The following is a 19,545-nucleotide window of genomic DNA, read 5'->3' on the forward strand; positions in this document are numbered from 1 at the left end:
GTAGGCACACATAACGGGGAGGTGACTGATTTGTCGATGTGCCAATGGATGACCAATCAATTTGTATCTACATCACAGGATGACACGGTTTGTATTTTTCTGTTGTAATTAACTGCTACTTTTGTTTTCTCAAGTTTAAATTCATTTTTTTTATGAACGATGACAATGTTTATTAAAGCATTTTCCTGATCAGGCTAAATAATGCAGTGGTATGAATGTTTTGTTAATGTCTATGTTGAACTTTACTTGACTATTTCATTGCTCTGTTTCACTTTATTACCAAAAGGGTGTTTTCACAGTCACTCACTTTTGAGACTTATCTATGGCTTAATTGTCTTCTCAATTCCTGATTTAAAAGTAAAAACTACAATAGATTGAACACCATACATCATGATAAATGTTTGGCTATTTTCATCGCATAATCTTATGATTCTTCTATACGAATTAATATTCAATGAGAAATATTTTTACAATCATTTATAGAGGAAAAAACTTCCTAACTTGAACAGCTTTTGGAGCTTGATCTTGAGAGACCTGGACACTAACCTACTGTATCACTTGTATGGAGAAGGAGAAAGAGAAGGAGAAAGAGAAGGAGAATACCTATGAAATGGAAAATGGAAACACCTATTAAGCAAAAACGCATGCCACTTAAAACAGAATAACAATAACTAAACCCTGGGTGAGCGTCTCACCTTGATCTCCTTGAATATGACATTAGCTACAATTCAACAAGCAACCCAAAAACAAAGGCAAAAAATAATAAATCAGTACTCATATGAGACAATAGTCAATTCACATAAAATAAAGTACCAAACATTTAACAAAATCTAGTTTTTTTTATAGTTTGAAAAATCACTATTTGACCCCACCAACACAAATCTACTATCCTTTATACAAACAAGGCCCTGGGAAGGCTGACATGGCATTGTTTTTGCTTACGTGTCGGCCTGTGGTTAATTGCATTTCCCGCCCAAAAATGTCTAGGTCAAACTTTTATTATTTTTATTTTTTCCGTAAAACTAAAATTAAAATACATTACCAATACTGATGCCTTGCCAATACCGATGCATTACCAATACCAAGACAAGACGTCTGCAACCGAAGGGTTTTGGTGATACAGTTCCATTTTCCTCCTCTTCGTATTCCATTTGCCTCCTTTCCGTATTCCATTTGAAGAAGGTTCGTTTTCCTTTTTATTTTATTTTTCTACCTTATCTGTGAATGATCTTGTTATTGCATGTGTATGATTCCGTTCTGTTTTTGCTTTTACCTTACCTGTGTATCATTTGTTGTTGGCGTTTTATATTTTCCCCTTATTTCATCTCTTTCATCTTAGATCTGCATCGTGGTTCTAATGTTTTGCTTTTGTTGGTGCATGTGTATGATTCCCTTTTTTTTTCTCACTTCCATTTTCCTCCTCTCCGTATTCCATTGGGTTTCCCTGCATTTGCCTCTTCTTCGTATTCCATTTGAAGAAGGTTCATTTTCCTTCTTTTTTTTCTACATTACTCGTGAATGATTTTGCTTATGCATGTGTATGATTCCGTTCTTTTTTTGCTTTTACCTAACCTATGTATCATTTTGTTGTTGGTGTTTTACTTTTTCCCCTTATTTTATCTCTTTCATCTCATATCTGCATCGTGGTCCTAATTTTTTGGTGTTTTCTTTTTTTGTTACACGTTTTTACCTTACCTGTTAATGATTTTCCGATTTACCTAATTTTTTTGTGTTCTCTTTTATGTGTTTGCGACACATTTATTGTGAAATCTGTTTTTGTGCTTGATTTCTTTGGTTACTATAGTGTGTTTACCATATCATGGACCATTTTTTTTGAACGCCAACTTTGTTTGAGTAGCAATGGTGCGTTTTTTTGTATTCCACAGTTGTCGTTTTGTATCACCTACTTCTTATTTGTGTGTGTATTCTTTTGTTTAGTTAAGTGTGTTTAGTTTTTTGGTATATCCTAACTGAACTTGGCTTTTATTTTTGACCGAGAGCAACAAAGAAGACGACTAATAGTGTCCGGCATTTGGAGTACAGGTTTGTGATGTATTCGATTTCTCCTTAAGTTTTGTGATGGTTGAAATTTTAATATTGTTTGCAAACTTTATTGTTCTGTTTTATAACCTATTCATGGTGTGTATTTGTGACAACATTATCATGTAATTGTAGTGATGTCTCGAAAGGAAAATCTGATATCTAAATTGCATCCGAGGAAAGGGACATGGAAGATAGCAGTGCGTATAACTGATATCTGGGATGTTAAGAAGCACAATGGGAGACAAGCGATTAACATGGTCTTGATGGACCAAACGGTAATTGTTATGTTATTTGCTTTCATTGTTATGTATGTAGTTATTGGATTGTTTATAACTTTCATCTGTAACTGTTTTAGGGTGCAAAGATTGGTGCGACGCTATGGCAGGAATTCTTCCTTGAATTTCAACCGAAGTTGCATTTGGGTTGTTTCTATTTGATCCAGAACATCAAAGTTGTGGATAATCAGTCTGAATACAAAGTAAGTCCAATTTCATATTTGGTTTATTTTGTCAAAACAACATCTGTCAAGGAGGTTGAAAGACCTGAGATTCCTACTAATGTACACGTGATAATTGAAATTGTTGATATTATTTCTGGCATCGCACCACGGCTTACTTTAGTTGGTGAGTATATTGTAATGTTTTCCATTAGATATTAGTTTATATATTGAACACAAGTTAATTTTATTGTTTTATGGTGGTTTTAAAATATATGTTGTGGGTGTTGTTGCTGAAGTTATTGAACGAAAAACAGTGAACCCTGCATACAGAGTTACGGTGAAGTTGAGAGATAACAGGTTATTTTGATGATATTTTTTAAAATTCATATTAAAATATGTTAAATCACAAATTAATATGTTCATGTTATATTTGTTATGTCCTGTTAGTGATGCTAAGATCATCATGACGCTGTAGGAGGATTATGCTCTACAGCTTGATGATGCTATTGAAAAAAACCATTTTGTTGGGGAGCCGTTGGTGCTTATGTTAACATTAGCTAAGATCAAAGATGCCAAAGGTGAATACGATGTATATTTTTATTACTTCTTACGTGATGTTTCAATTTAATGTATCACTGCATATTACATGTAACTATAATGGTTTTTGCAGACAAGTATCCGCTGAGTGTCCAAAATATAAAGAATGGTTCCAAGTTGTATGTGAACGCCGATATTGCCAAGATCAAGAAATTCCGTAATGCGTACGATAAATGCAAACAAAAAAGTTATATATTTTCTTTATAATAACACTTTAATCTCATCACGTTCTTCTATGCAGTTTACGTGTGTCATTTTATGTTGGCGGAGCAACAGATGAAGGGAGTGGTTCTCAATCCCAGTATACCAACAATTCACAAAGAATGCTGCAGGATAAGTTCTTGCATAATGCTCAGATGGTGAGCTTAGGTGACATAAGCAAACTGAGAGAGGTAAGAACAACAAATTTTAAATGAAACACCATTTGGATTCGATTTGGTGTCGTTCCCGGCCGTTTATGGTGAAAGTATTGATGTTGTTGTGTATATGATTCCTTTTTTTTTCTACCTTACCTGTGTATCATGTTGTTGTTGCCGTTGTACTTTTTTCACTTATTTCATGTAAGATTTGCATTGTAGGCCCTAACATGGCTGATGTGAAGTTTTTTTTCTTACGTGTCGGCCTATGACCTGTCCACTTTCATGTGTTATATCATTTAATTCAATTATTAGGACGGTTACTGTTTGACCGTTGCTATGGTGGATGAAGTCATGATTGATACACCATGGAGTTATGATAGTTGTCCCTACTGCACTACAACATTTGATCCATTAAAAATAAGGGCAGCCTGTCGCTCGTGCCAGAACCAAGTTAGTCATACGGTTCCCAGGTAAAATGTATTTATTCCCAAATGAGTTATAATCTAATTCACATCTGAGTCTTTACTCATATGGATATTGTTTTGTTAGGTATAAATTAGTTGTCAAAATGGATCACAATGGGGAGAAAGCTAACTTTCATTTCTGGGATGCGTCGTGTATCAAAATGTTCAATAAGACAACTGACGAATGTCGACAGGAATGGATTGCGGTGTGTATTGTAACACACACTCATCCATGAAATGACAATTCAATTCATATTGCATTTAAATTTATTTATAATTGTTAGGTTGGTGACGAGATCAAAGTGTTCCCTGAGTGTGTGGATGATTTGGTGGGTAAGACATTGGCTGTCAGATTCAAGTTCCATGTACACATGTGCCAATCATCTGTCTTGGATGTTAGCCAAGAGGAACATCATATCCACACATTGACCTCCACACTTGGTTTACAGGTAATAATCAACTAATCCTAAGAGTGTATGTCAGAAATTAAAAAAACATTTGATGTTGTCTGTGAATGTGGTATATGCAGGATGAAGCAAGTATAGGGAAGTCACCAGCGGCGTGTGCTGAAACTTCATTATAGGATTACCATCCCACGGTACGTATATTTGTTTCACATTATATTAAGTAATTAAAAAAAATTGCTTTAAATACGTTATTGGTAATTGGTAATAATACTTTATATTTGATTCACAGCCTTCATTGTCCCAGTTAGCTGACTATGAAAAGGGAACACTGCCTTCATCACCCCTGCCAAAAGAATGAGCGGTCAACAAGGCACAACTGAATTTGATTCTGACGATTATACTGCATATGAGCTATTCACAAGTAAACATATGAAAGCTGAGTAATCAGTTGATATTTTAATTATATATTGTAACTCTTTTATTTTATACATTTGTTGGTTTATTTTGGTTTACATGTGGTATGTCGTTTTGTTTGTAGCTGTTTGGTCCAAATGATTCTATTTTTTGTGATGTGGTACCACTTCAATTAGCCATGGATGAACAATGAATTGTATCGACATTAATTCGTATGGTTAAATTTTATATGAGTAATGTTTGTGCCTAATAACTAGGGTAGTTGTAAATTTAAGATCGTAATGCCAACTATATTGTTAATGATTAAAAGTGTGATTTTGCAATCAGACAAATAACATACCGCTAAAATTTGCCACGGACGGCCAAATATTGATGTCTTTGAATTTGTAATCAAATGAAAGAAAAAAAAAAGTTTTTTTATCATTTCTTTAAACCATTTTGTGCATGTTTCCATAAGGTACATTGTAATTACTGTTTTATACACGTGTCAGATTAGTGAAGTTAATTTGCTTAATGCAATTAGTGAGTTGTATTTTGTAATATAAAATATAAAATAACATTTTCTACGATTTACTTGTAGGTTGACAAGCCACTATAAGCTTCTGGAATTATGACGTCCTTATTACGGTAACGTATACCCTTATACAAAATCACTGTCGTATATATTGTTGAAATTTGTGCGCAAGCAGGTACTATTTATCCTAATACTTTATAGTATATTATTTTCCATATTAGTGCTAGATTATAATGTAAAGTACCTTTCACATATAATAGCAATACATATTAGGTATTAGATGGGACCTGACCTGCAAGTTCCCAATACCCAGTACATGGAAAAAAGTTAATGCATGTGTGCCAATCACTTAAAGTGATGTGATGGAATTGTAATAGGCGTGCAGACTTTGACGAAAATGTTAATATATATATATATATATATATATATATATATATATATATATATATATAATTAATCATTAATGCAATTAGTAAATTTTGTGAAAAGAAGTACTTCGAGAAAGTAAAAAGACTACATTTAATGTAGTAATCATTTGATTATTGGTATCAACTACTGAACAATAAATATCAACACTAGGGTTAAGGGAAGAGTAAAAGACTGTCAATTAATATATTAATATACAACATTATTAGTAATTAATAAACACATATAGACGTCCTATGGGAAGGGGAAAAAGGTTGTAATTATTATAGGTTATACATTGTACAATAATAACACGAGTACTTAGAAAATTTAATGAATATTAATTACAATTTCAGTAAATATTATTGTTGGCACACCAGGCTTTCAATTATTATACAGTAAGTATTTGAGTATTCGAGTAGATATTACGTGCGGTTTCCAATACGAATAAACTGCTACGACAATGACATTAACTACTCATTATCTATTGTGTATAAGACAAATTGTATGTCATAATTACAAATTCTTTGATTGTCTCTCCTTCTCCTTCTGTGGAATCCATAACCAACAATATTCAAATAACTCTAAAGTCATCCTACCCTCAACATGAGTACACAGACATCGACGGCCTCCAATGCTGTAAGTTTGTTCTACTTTCGCTTTCTTCATCTTTTGCTTTTTATATGTTAATGCTCAATATAGTTTGATGATTCATCTTGGTGGTTCTCATGTTTTCGGGTATCATATTGATCGTACTTTCATCATATTTCGAACATCTAAGTGTCTTATACTTTTCCATTGTCGTCTATTGGGAACTTGCAATCTATAAGTTTGTTCTACTTTTGCTTTCTTCTTCCTTTGCTTTTTATATTTTAATGTTCAATATAGTTGCATCATTCATTTTCGTCCTTCCATTTTGTTGGGTATTATATTTTATATTCATCATAATTTCACCCTATTTCAAACATGTAAGTTTCTTATACTTTTCTATCGTTCGTGTTTTTATTGTCTTCATTGCCCTGAACATTTTCTTGTATTATTGTCATGATTGCGCTGGACTTATGCATGTTTTTTTTTTGTTTTCCAAAATGGTAACTATTTCGTCTATTGGGAACTTGCAATGTATATGTTCGTTATACTTTCGACATTGAACTTCATATTTGTGATTCTATCTGGGACGACATTCATGTTTTATTTTCATCATCTTTCAATGTTATGAGTTGCCTCCCATGTTCATAGTTTGTTCTACTTTTGCTATATTCTTCTTTTGCTTATTATATATATGTTAATGTTCAATATAGTTTCATCATTCGTCTTCATCGTTCCATTTTGTCGGGTATTATATTCATCATAATTTCACGATATTTCAAACATGTAAGTTTCTTATACTTTTCCATCCTTCGTGTTTTATCGTCTTCATTGCCCTGCACATTTTTTTGTATTATTGTCATGATTGCGTTGGACTTATCCATGCTTTTTTTAATTTACAAGATGGTAACTATTTTGAAACCAGAGACTCAAAGAATATTAATATTAATTTTTGTCATTAATTAATAGACTGAACTTAGCAGTGCGACGCTTCTGTTTCCAACATTATTGGATTTCCAAACGTCAACTTTGACATTTAAGTGGTTTTATCATCTTATCATTAATACGTGTATGAAAAGAATATAAATTATAATATTTAATTCGGGAAATTTTGTCATTCAGGCCCCACCTAATTTCTTGGGATGCACAGTCATATATCAATTTCAGGAGGCATTCCATGTTGATAGAGTAAGTGTTTCCCCACGTAATCATTTTATCATTTTTGTAATTTATATTGCGATTATGATATGTTTAAATGTTTAATTGCAGAACTACATTGAGGTACCTTCAAAATATCATTGGCAATGGGCTCCTCATTACCCACCTCAGGTGCTCTTCGATTACAATGGAGACAAGCACTTTATAAAAATTAGAAAAGATGGTGACAGATACTATTTTGCCGATGGGCTTAAAGAGTTTAGAAGACTCATGGGCATTCATGAAGGTGTCATGGTCCATTTTATGGCACCCAACAATAATATAACATTTCAGTCCACCGTTGGAAAGACAAACATGTGGAAGGCCTCGCACATCCACCAGAAATTATGTCTTCATGGTAGACGTTACCCAACCTATCATCTCACATGCTACCCCATTAGTACGACTTTATTGATATCATAAATGTTTGTTTTGTTTATTAATGACCTTACAATCATTACTGACTACTTTGCCTTGAATGCAGTTGCTGCCCCCCCCGAGGCTCTCAATTTTGTTGCTCCATCATCACAATATATCACTATTCAAGGTAATAATGGTCGTCGTTATATATGGAGGATCTCTATGCATAATGGCATATAATATTTGGCTGGGCCTTGGTACCAATACTTAATGGACAATGACCTAATGGCTATTGATGAGGTCGTCTTCTATTTTCGTCCCAACCAACATGTATGGGAACTTATCTTGAGGAAGCATCTCATATGGGATGAAGATCAGCCCAAATGAAGAATCCAGTCCACAGCCCAATATAATAATTTTTGTCCGTTTTTTGTTAAAGTTTTTTTTATGTAACTTTTATTTGAACCCGAATGGTGTAACTTAATCACCTTCGGGTATTAGACAATATTTAATTTGTTATATATTTTATTTTCACTCATGTCAAGTTATATATGCTTGGATTTTTATATAGTATTCAAGTATTAATTGCTCAACATTTGGAACGTCAATGGATCGTATGACTTTAAATACATATAGCCAAGATCTTTAAAAATACTCAAATGTAATACAAAACATGAAATGACAGTGTTAACCAAAATTTGGATTTTTACCACAACCCATTTTCTAATTTCACCGCTCTAAACTATATTACCGTACACAATTCAAGAAAGCTGAAACGTAACTATTTACAATACCAAAATTCTAAATAATTTACCACATATTTAATGACAATAGAAATACAAAAAATATATATAATCAATAGTTTGAACATTTGTCTTTTGTGAATGTAACTTCACAAATATCAAGATTATTCTTATACAAACACCACACAGGGTTATTAAAACCTACCAACGCATTTAATGAACACAATTAATAATGAGTACTTGCAGGTACTGTAGCTATGATTGATGGGTTAGGTGGTGCCACCCAGGGTCCAATCAACAACTTGGGCTAAAAGAAAATGCAAGGCAATGCACAAGAAGACCTTCTTCTTCACTTTTATTAGCTTGGAAATGAATTTGATATTGTTGTTCTTCCATCCTCATCACCATTAAATGACATTCAACAACAAATAACACGCAGATGATCATAAATGTTGAACCAAAACAGAAGCTGTGAAACTAGATTTCGACAAGAACACAACATTGGCTTCCACAACTAACCCTTAATTAAAGTTTCTTTGTTTATACAATTTAATACATGTTATTTGATGTAATTATTTTTTTGTTGATGAATATTGTCATACCCCATTTTTGACCTACTGTCAATTCATTGCTCTCGTCTTTTAAACCAGAAATTTTTGTCGTTTCAGACGAAATTTCGGCAGGGAGTTATTTTAAAATACCTCATTTTTGTCCCAAAGGCGACCGTTTTTATTATTATTATTATTTTTATTATATTTATTGGTTATTTTCATTTTTCTTTGTTTTTTATTTACCTTCTTATTATTGGTTTTTTTTTCTACTTTTATTTTCGTTTTTTATTGTTGCTGTTTTTTTTTGTATTGTTTTTATTTATTTATTTTAAGTCATTTTTAGGTCCATTATTTTGTCCAGGCCCAGAGGGACATTTTTGTCTTTGTATTATTTTATACTGTCCTTTAAATAGTGCATTCAATGCACAGTAAGAGTCAGAGAATCTGTTAGAATCACAATACCAGTCAATACTACCACTGGCCACCACTCAGCGCCACCCTCCTCCTCCGTGAACCACCAACACAAAAAAAAAAAAAACCAAAATCATCTTGTTCATACTATTCACTTCCTTCTCTAGAAATCAAAACATTAGAACAGCAAATCACACAAACACAGTAACCCACTCACTCACGCGGCCTAAAGCATACTAAATCACACACCCACGCCACGCCACCACAAAACGGAAATCACACCCTAAACCAAAAAACAAAACACGCCGCCTTCAATTACATAACCCACACAACCCAAGCTGTAACCGATTTTACTCTGAAGCTTAAACGATAACATAAGGATAAAGGTAGTTCACTTTTCTTTTTTCTAAGATTCAAGGCTAGATCTAGGCTTTATCAGTACTGGTTTTCAAAAAAATAACTGTGGATTCGAGAACTAGAAAAAAAGGAATTCAGAATATGTAGTTTTTTTTTATGCATCATATTTACTTTATGCCCTTGCATTTTTTTTATTTTCTTTATTCATTTTCCAGCACCATATCTATATTACGCCTTGCATTTTACTTTCCAATATCATATTTATTTTTTGTCTTGCATTTTTTATTCTATTTTGTTTATTTTTATTTTATGCATCATATTTACTTTATGCCCTTGCATTTTTTTATTTTCTTTATTCATTTTCCAGCACCATATCTATATTACGCCTTGCATTTTACTTTCCAGTATCATATTTATTTTTTGTCTTGCATTTTTTATTCTATTTTGTTTATTTTTATTTTATGCATCATATTTACTTTATGTCTTGCATTTTTTTTTTTATTTTATGCATCATATTTACTTTATGTCTTGCATTTTTTTTATTTATTTTTAGCATCATGCTTATTTTATAGCATTATATTTATTTTTATGTCTTGCATTTTGTTTTCTTTATTTATTTTATGCACCATATTTATTTATTGTTTTGCATTTCATGCATTTTTTATTATTTCTTCTAGCATATTTATTTTAATGCATTTGCAATTTTTTTTATCTGTTACTTTTTATTATTTTTGTCATTTATTTTATTGCCAATTAGAATGTATCTAGGTCCAATGTAAATAAAAATATAAATGAGAATATGCACCGACACCCACACTAATTTTTATGCTTTATGCCAAGGACGATAATGTAATTATGACCGTATCCGAGGAAAAGGACCCTCACTTGGTCCAACGTCATTTTGAGGGATCCGGCACGTTTGGACCTATCTCTGCATAACTTAGTCTCTGGACCTTAGGACTTAATCGAAATTTTCATAAAAAAATCAAATAGTCAAAACCCAAAAACATTTTATAATCAAAATCCCAAAAAAAAGTCAATCTTTGTTTTTATATTCTTAATCAAAATTTAATCAACTTTTAATCAATCAAACATTTTCCAATTTAAAATCAACCAAACTCACATTTTATTCTTCTATGCCTTTACGACCTCTTATCTTTCTTAAACTTTTGTTTCAAACTTTAAAATCAACCAAAACCAATCACTCGGCTTTTTACCCCGAACTACATGATTTTGATCCCATTCGGGTATGTAGGCAAAAGACTTTGTCTTTCCAAATCAACAAAATAACAAAAACATTTTTCTTTCTTTTAAACTCATCACTTTAATCCTTATACACTTAAGCATTTATTTTACAAACAAATAATCATTTTAGCATAAAGATAAAAATAAGCAAGAGGTTCCTATAGAGTACTATAGACGTTTAGGGTGTTAATACCTTCCCTTTGCGTAACCAACCCCCGGACCTTGATCTCTCTTAAAAATAGGGTTTTTTCGAACTTTCTCCCTTTTCCTCGGAAAAATAAAAGATCGGTGGTGAATCTTAAAATTGCGAGTCAACGCTAATTAATAGCCTGATATCCAAAAATCACCGCGACAAATATTAACTTGGAACTAATTGTGCAATACTACATATGCAGTATCAATTTTACATGTTGCAATTTTGTTATGTTTATCTTAAATTGTTATTTTCAAAGTTTTACACAGTAATGTATACTTTATTCACAGGTGGAGCTTGAAATGGAAAATTTTGCCGAACGGAGGAAACATAGGAAAAATATTTTGCGAGAAAGAAGACAAAGTGTTGACAGTCAAAATAATTATGTACCTAACGATAAAAATGAATACAAAAGCACATTTCATTTGTGCATATTTTATAAATGCTAACATGAATATAACTACTGTTATTGCATAAAAGCGTAAACGTACGTCACCATGTGACCCACAATTTAATGGGCACAGTCCCACGGTATGTACACAGTGTACACCATTATCAAACATCACTTTGTCTATGAATCAATGTGAGCACAATCATACAGGCGAATTTGCAATTCAACCTAGGCATTTAGTCAATGGATGTACCATAAATGCTTCAACAATCCAGAGGAATCTGTTGTCAAAGTTTGGGAAAGAAAATTTAACTTCATGCATGCTGAATCATCCTGCAAGTTGTTTAGTACATACAACCACAAATGCTGATCCAATTCACTCTACCTTAACAACTCAACATATACATTCAGGAAGATATACAATACATAATTCCAGACTAATAGAGCACATCTCATATGACAGTGATGAAGAAATCAATATAACACAGAGGGACATTGATACAAGTCAAATGTTGTTATTTTGATTACATTATGTGAATTTCCCAATCATGTATATTTAACTTATTACGTATTTGACTTACTTAATTAGGTAGACACAGTTTATTTTAGATTAAACAATTTTATGTCATATAGATTACTCATTTGACAACCCACCAACAGAGGATGATGTTGAAACTGATCAATATGGGAATCTGGACACACCATATCAAGATCAAAATACAGTTTTAGGCAATCAACTTTCAACTTACATGCTGCTTTGTTTAATTCCTTTTTATTTAGGGCAGAATCTAAACTTACAAATTAATGTATAGGTGTAGGTTACAATGATATTGGAGATCCAGTTTAGCAATGCGAACACTGTAAAACTATGATGTGGTATGATGAAAGGATTAACAAAGACAAATAAACCAAAAACCCAAAGTTTGCATTATGTTGTGGTGATGGAAAAATACAACTGCCTATGCTACAAGATGCTCCACAATCGTTTACTCTTTGATACCAACGACTCTCGGGCTAAGAACTTTCAGCAAAACATTCGTTCATATAATCTAATGTTTGCATTCACATCGCCCGGTCTCAAAGTTGACACTACCTATAATACAAGAAGAGGGCCTCCTACATTTCACATACATGGTCAAGGTCATCATCTTATTGGAAGCCTCCTACCTATGCCAAATAACTCACCAAAGTTTGCACAACTATATATTTATGATACAAACAACGAAGTCAACGATAGGCTTTCGCAAAACCCGTAAGTGTTACGATTCAACCAATTGCATGTTACATTACGTATTTTTAAATTGTCTTTTAATAATGTATACCATCAACACTTGGTTATGCACCTTCATCAATGTACAACATCAAACATGTTCTTGATGAAGACATTATCATTAGCATCGAGAATATGCTAAATAACAACAACTACTATGCGTAAAAGTTCAGAATGGCAAGGGACAAACTACAATCTTCAACGGTTTCTGACCTGAAGCTTAACTCATTTGTCATAGGCAGTCAGATGGAAGATTATATAACTTGTCAAATACTGCTGAAGTTGTTGCTTTGATTGTTGGTGACGAGTACACAAGTAATCAAAGGGATATCATAATAGAAAAGCAATGAACTACATCCTGCATATTTGCCTTTGCAATATCCCCTGTTGTACCCCAAAGGAGAAGATGGCTATAGACCAAATATTCTTCATAAGGATCATCCAAATATCCATGCTGCAAAGAGAAAAAAGGTTACCATGCGTGAATATTTTTGTTACAGACTGCAATCAAGGAATAATGAAGCTCAAACAATACTACATTCAAGGAGATTGTTTCATCAATGGATTGTTGATGACTACTGTATGATTGAGTCTCAAAAACTAAATTATGTTAGGCAACATCAACAACAACTTAGAGTTGACAAGTACATGAATTTGAATGCCTGTAACAATGCCCCCGAAACACTTGGCAACCAAAAAGGTAAGAGAGTTATACTACCTAGTTCTTTTGTTGGTAGTCAAAGGTATATGGAACAATTGTATTTTGATGGCAAGGCAATTTGTGGCCATATTGGATTTCCAAACCTATTCTTGACATTGACATGTAATCCAACATGGTCCGAAATACAAAGAAAAGTTAGGAAATCCAATCTCACACCTCATGACTGCCTTGATGTTGTCTCACAGATATTTAAAATGAAGCTAAATCAATTGATGAATGATCTCAAACGTGGACATGTCTTTGGTGCCATTCTTGGATGTAAGTAATTACCAACTCAACCAATGTTTTCCTACAATTCAAATGTTAAAATATAATTATAATTGTACATTATTAATGTTGCTACTAATATTATATGTTCACTGTAGTTGTTTACACAATTGAGTGGCAAAAAAGAGGATTGTCTCATGCTCATATTTTAATATTTTTGCATCTTGCAAACAAGTATCCAAATCCAGAAGACATTGATAAGATAATTTCTGCAGAGATACCAAATAAGGGCACGGATCCAGAATTGTATGAAATAGTCTACAACCATATGATTCATGGTCCATGTGGACTGCCAAATAGAAGCGCATAATGTATGGTCAATGGGAAGTGTATTAGATTTTTCCCTAAGAAGTTCAACGAAGCAACAATTATTGACCAAGATGGATTTCTAGTATATAGGAGAAGAAACAACGAGCATACGGTTCGAAAGCATGGTATTGAACTTGATAATCGCTTTGTTGTACCATACAGTCCACAATTGTTACTCAAATACAGAACACACCTGAATGTCGAATGGTGCAATCAGAGCACATCGATCAAATACCTGTTTAAGTACATCAACAAAGGTTCTGATCGGATTACAACAGCTATTGTTGATGATGAAATTAAACACTATCTTGATTGTCGGTATGTATCAATGATATGTTCATTAAATGCATAACATTCATCTATACACAACACACCCTTCATTATTACATTTATTGATACATATTTTGTGTTTATGTTTTACTAATCATTCACTAGGTATGTCTCGCCCCCTGAAGCATGTTGGAAGATTTTTGCATTCCCTATGCATGGACATGCACCAACAGTTAAGCGTCTCTATTTCCACCTTGAAAATCAACAGCCTGTTTACTGGACAGATAGCCAACAAATTGGGGCAGTACTATCTACGAGTACCATTAAAGAATCAATGTTTATAGCTTGGATGGATTTTAATAAAATATACCATCATGGAAGGGATCTTACTTATGCTGAATATGTGTCCAAATTTGTTTATGTTGCACACAAGAGATGCTGGCAGCCAAGAAAACAAGGAAATACAATAGAGAGGCTGATATGGGTACCCCTTTCATCTAGAGAGTTGTTCTACATAAGGATGATGCTTTCCTCCGCTATAGGGTCACAATCTTACAAAGATATCAGAACAGTAGACAATGTCTTCTACCATACATTTAGAGAAGCATTCTTTGCAAAAGGTTTCCTAGGAAGTGATCAAGAATTTGTTGGTGCTTTACAAGAGGTTAACACTTGGGGAACTCCACACTTTCTTAGAAAGTTATTTGTTAAGTTGTTATTTATGAATACCATGGATAAACCAGACTATGTGTGGGAACAAACTTGGCAATGGATGGTAGATGACATTGTATTTAATCATAGAAGACAAGGTAATTTCATAAATCCTAAATAACTACATAGCATTCATAGGAAACAACCTACTTGCTAACAATGTGATTATTTGACTATTCATAGGCATTCAACTCACTGACAAAGAAACAATGCATCTTTGTTTGACTCAAATTGAAAATCTTCTACAAGACAATAGGAAAAGCGTATGAGATTTCCCTTCAATGCCATACCCAATAGGCTATGCTGCCAACCCACACCAAAATAGGCTCATCTACAATGAAACGGCTTATGACAAGGAAGTTTTGGCCGCTGAATTTAATAGATGTTATCACTCACTAACAGGTACGTACACCACATTTCAGTTTTAACAGTGGCTTCTAGTGGGATTGTTTCATTATTGCTGCCTGGAGGTAGAACATCACATTCTAAGTTTGCTATACCAGTGCATGCAACATGAAATTCAACATGCAATATTCATCAGGGAAGTGACTTGGCTAAATTGTTGCAGATGACAAAATTAATAATTTGGGACGAAGTTCCAATGTGTCACAAATTTAGTTTTGAAGCACTTGACAAAAGCTTCAAAGACATCATGCACAACGACAAACCTTTTGGGGGGAAAGGTTATTGTTTTCGGTGGTGATTTCTGGCAAATACTACCTATTGTGCCAAGAGGTAATCGCTCTGATATTGTCCATGCATCTCTAAATGCATCATACATTTGAGATCATTGTAAAATTCTAAAATTGACAAAAAAAAACATGTGGTTGCAATCTAATCCTTCTGACCAGAACAACACTGATGAACTCAAACAATTTTCTGATTGGCTACTAGACATAGGTGATGGCAAACTTGACCAACCTAACAATGGATATAGTGAAATCATCATCCCAGAAGAGTTTCTTATAATGGATTTTGATGATTCTATCCAAGCAATTGTTGATACAACATATCCAGATTTATTACAAAACTACAACAACGCAGATTTCTTGCAAAAGAGAGCTATTCTAGCCTCAACAAAAGATGTTGTTGACAAAATAAATGACTATGTCCTGTTTTTGATTCCCAATGACGAGAAAGAGTATTGTAGTACTGATACTGTTGACAAATTTGATGAACTACTCAATCCTGCTTTTGGAGTACTAACACCTGAGTTTCTAAACTCCTTGAAAACATCAGGGATACCTAATCACAAGCTAAGAATCAAGATTAGTACTCCCATCATACTACTATGAAATTTGGACTAGGCAGATGGTTTTTGCCATGGAACTCAGTTTATTGTCACCAAACTTGGTACCAATGTAGTTGAAGCAGAGGTAATAACTGGACCCAATATAGGTCATAGGACATACATACCAAGAATGAATATGTCTCCTTATGATTCTCCATGACCATTCAAACTAATTAGAAGCCAATTTCCATTCATGGTTTCATTTGCAATGACCATAAGCAAGTCTCAAGGACAGTCCTTAGCACATGTTGGTTTGTATTTTCCAAAGCCAGTATTTTGTCATGGCCAACTATATGTTGCACTTTCACTAGTGCAAAGTAAAAAAGAACTACATATTCTTATTTGTGATAATCAAGGCATTGCAAGAAATACTAACATTAATGTAGTATACAAAGAAGTATTTGCAAACTTATAAACAGGTATGCTTCCCAAATTGTTATAGTTACAAGTCCTACATTCTCAACCTACTACATTTTCCTTTGATTTCATTTTCAACATGTCAATATTTAATTATATCACTACCACTAAAGTATATTGATTTAAAATGTCTACTTTTCATGTGCATATTGTTGTATATAGTACCATCGTTGTACTTATGATTATTAAATGATCACTAACTGTATCCACAAATGTAATCAACTCATTCATCTCTTTTTATTGTGCAACCTCTCTTTCATTACAACAACAACACATTGATGACAATCACACCAATACCATCCAACAATCTACAATAGCATTAGGTTAGTTTAAAATTCTTACTTTATGTTACTTTTTTCTACACATACCTCAACATTATGATGATACAAATAAACATCATTATTGAACTTTACATATGTGTTGACCAAAGTCTAGTTACCAATATCCACCAACCACCACGTACGTCAAAAAATATATGAAGAAATTAATTATTCAATGTTCATAACTTGATCACGAATTGCCAATATATGCTCGGAACAAGGCTTCGAAATACAATTGAATATGTAAATAGTAATTTGAAATTTTAAATTGTAGTTTCAAATTCAACTGCTTTTAACTTCTAACATCCGCTCCAACACCAATTCTGTTCCATCGAACATCACAAAACACATTAACACACACACACAATTCTTAAATCTCTCCACAACTCAAAATGAACTATAAAAATAAATCAAAATTAGTTCCAAAAACTCTCCGATCATTCAACCTAAATTGAAAATAAAAATGAAAAACATTGAAGCTTCTGGAAATAAATATAGACAACAATTGAACCATGAATTTCAAAGCTGCGCGAGAAGGAGTCCAATTCTCAACGAAAATTTCACAAAACAATGGAAGAAAAAAAATTGAAATCAACGAAATCGTTCTCTACAGATCGATTAGAGACGATGAGATTTGAGCTTCACCATAACCAACGGATGAACGACAAGTAGCTTTATCAAAAGATGGAGGGGAATCAGAAAGAACTTTATCGGTGAACGACACGATGATAGTTGCATTTTGAAAAAGTCGAGAGTGGTAAGGGTGCAGAGGTTTATAGAGGGAGAAGCGTGAGGTTCGGGTTCTTAGGAGGCTTCTGAAGAATTGGACGCCAAACCATAATTAAACTGGCTTGAATTCTTCGTGGGTCGTGGGCCATTATTATCTTCCATTCTGAAATGGTAGACCTCCTATTGCTAAGTGCACCACCCAAGCTCCTAGCCCCTAGGGATCTATTGGCCAAATTTTTTTCTTCTTTCTTTGTAATTATTTAAAATGTTTAACTTCTGATAAATAATATTGTTTAAAAAATATGTTTATTTTTACACGTGAAATTAAAATTAAATTTTATTTTAAATAATAATAATAATAATAATAATAATAAACACAACTAGTTTTATACAATTTTACATTAAATAGTCTTAATCATTGCATTAATAACAACAAACATAATTGATTTTATAAAAATGTACACATATACCCTGCCCCCAAGCATTTAAAAACAAGTGTAAAATATTCAATCTGCCCTTCACCCTGTTACTCACACTCTTCCCTCCCTTTCTTTCTTCACATCCTTAGTTGCACGCACACACACACATACACACATTGCTTTTGCATTCAAGCTCGTTCTCATCTCTTTGACCCCCCTCCCCTTAATTAGATGTCTATTGTCTTGCTCACTTCATTACCACAACTTCGTGTTGGTTATATTCATTGTTGCTCTTCATGTCATTGCATGCCACACCCTCAGTTGCATTTAACTTGGTAACACCTTTTTTCATTTTTTAAAACCTATTGCAGATCTAGCAAACACACATGTTTACGTTGTATTATATGTATAGCAGAAACACCTTTGCATATTATTTGTTATTGAATAATAAAATTAAACGTGTTTATGCAGTGTAATTTATAAAAGGGAAACAGATTTTTGTTTTCATATTTGATGAATAAGCAAACAAAAACTTCTTTCCATTTTGTTATTCAAAAAATATCAAAATGGAAAATATTTCCATTTTTTGTTTAGAATTCACGGATGGAAGTTGGCATACATTATTTTCTGGTGAAGTGAATATGCCAAGTTCTTAAGGCAATTCCATAGTAGCACCTGACACTGCATGGGGGATTCAATATAAGCAAACCACAATACATAGGGGAATTCGATAAAAGAAAGTGTAACGTTTGGGAGAATCCGATAGAAGGAAATAGAATGCTTGTGAGAATTTGATAGAAGGAAATGACAAGTATATGTCACAGAAGGTGGATGAGAACCAACACGTATTTCTACATTATGGTGATTTTTTCACTACTACAAATATAATTTGAATAAATCAATATTCATTATTTAAATTTTTTGTTGATAAGTATAATTATTTGAATATCGTTAGTTCATTATTAATAATGGTATTATGAATATTACTTAACTATCCTTATTTTTTTTTATTTTAGGAATTTTTTAGATGTAAAAGAAAAGCCTCCAAAATCACGAGTGGACTTCGATTGATAAAACTTTTTCCGTAGACAATAAAGTAAAAACAAAAAACTCTTTCTCATTTTCTCTAATGTACCAGTTATG

At 32.9% G+C, this 19,545-nt stretch overlaps 2 protein-coding genes across 11 annotated transcripts; both read left to right on the plus strand.

The window, feature by feature from the left end:
- Positions 1-335: 335 nt before the first annotated feature.
- On the plus strand, positions 336-5,645 carry LOC114401187. 8 transcript variants are annotated; one of them, XR_003664235.1, is made up of 13 exons: positions 336-2,043; positions 2,176-2,318; positions 2,399-2,521; positions 2,779-2,839; positions 2,958-3,060; positions 3,153-3,243; positions 3,321-3,471; positions 3,751-3,908; positions 3,988-4,108; positions 4,187-4,351; positions 4,432-4,500; positions 4,599-4,730; positions 5,304-5,645. XR_003664235.1 is itself a non-coding variant. In XM_028363640.1 (13 exons), the coding sequence occupies exons 6-12, from the start codon at positions 3,027-3,029 to the stop codon at positions 4,483-4,485; spliced, it is 774 nt and encodes a 257-aa protein (XP_028219441.1). In that variant the 5' UTR covers positions 336-2,043; positions 2,176-2,318; positions 2,399-2,521; positions 2,664-2,666; positions 2,779-2,839; positions 2,930-3,026; the 3' UTR covers positions 4,486-4,500; positions 4,599-4,973. The 8 variants fall into 8 exon arrangements, 7 of the variants coding, with proteins under 7 accessions (XP_028219441.1, XP_028219440.1, XP_028219438.1 ...); XM_028363640.1 differs by lacking the exon at positions 5,304-5,645 and adding an exon at positions 2,664-2,666 and having other exon boundaries at positions 2,930-3,060; positions 4,599-4,973; XM_028363639.1 differs by lacking the exon at positions 5,304-5,645 and adding an exon at positions 2,664-2,666 and having other exon boundaries at positions 4,599-4,973.
- Positions 5,646-5,681: 36 nt separating this feature from the next.
- Positions 5,682-8,338, plus strand: LOC114401189. Of its 3 annotated transcripts, none has more exons than XM_028363643.1 (5): positions 5,682-6,281; positions 6,944-7,016; positions 7,353-7,418; positions 7,500-7,827; positions 7,912-8,338. In XM_028363643.1, the coding sequence occupies exons 1-5, from the start codon at positions 6,277-6,279 to the stop codon at positions 8,025-8,027; spliced, it is 588 nt and encodes a 195-aa protein (XP_028219444.1). In that variant the 5' UTR covers positions 5,682-6,276; the 3' UTR covers positions 8,028-8,338. The 3 variants fall into 3 exon arrangements, with proteins under 3 accessions (XP_028219444.1, XP_028219447.1, XP_028219445.1); XM_028363644.1 differs by having other exon boundaries at positions 5,687-6,281; positions 7,500-7,785; XM_028363646.1 differs by lacking the exon at positions 6,944-7,016 and having other exon boundaries at positions 5,683-6,281.
- The last annotated feature ends 11,207 nt before the right edge of the window (positions 8,339-19,545 follow it).

The sequence above is a fragment of the Glycine soja genome, chromosome 20, assembly GCF_004193775.1.
Source record: "Glycine soja cultivar W05 chromosome 20, ASM419377v2, whole genome shotgun sequence".
In the NCBI taxonomy this organism is placed as follows: domain Eukaryota; kingdom Viridiplantae; phylum Streptophyta; class Magnoliopsida; order Fabales; family Fabaceae; genus Glycine; species Glycine soja.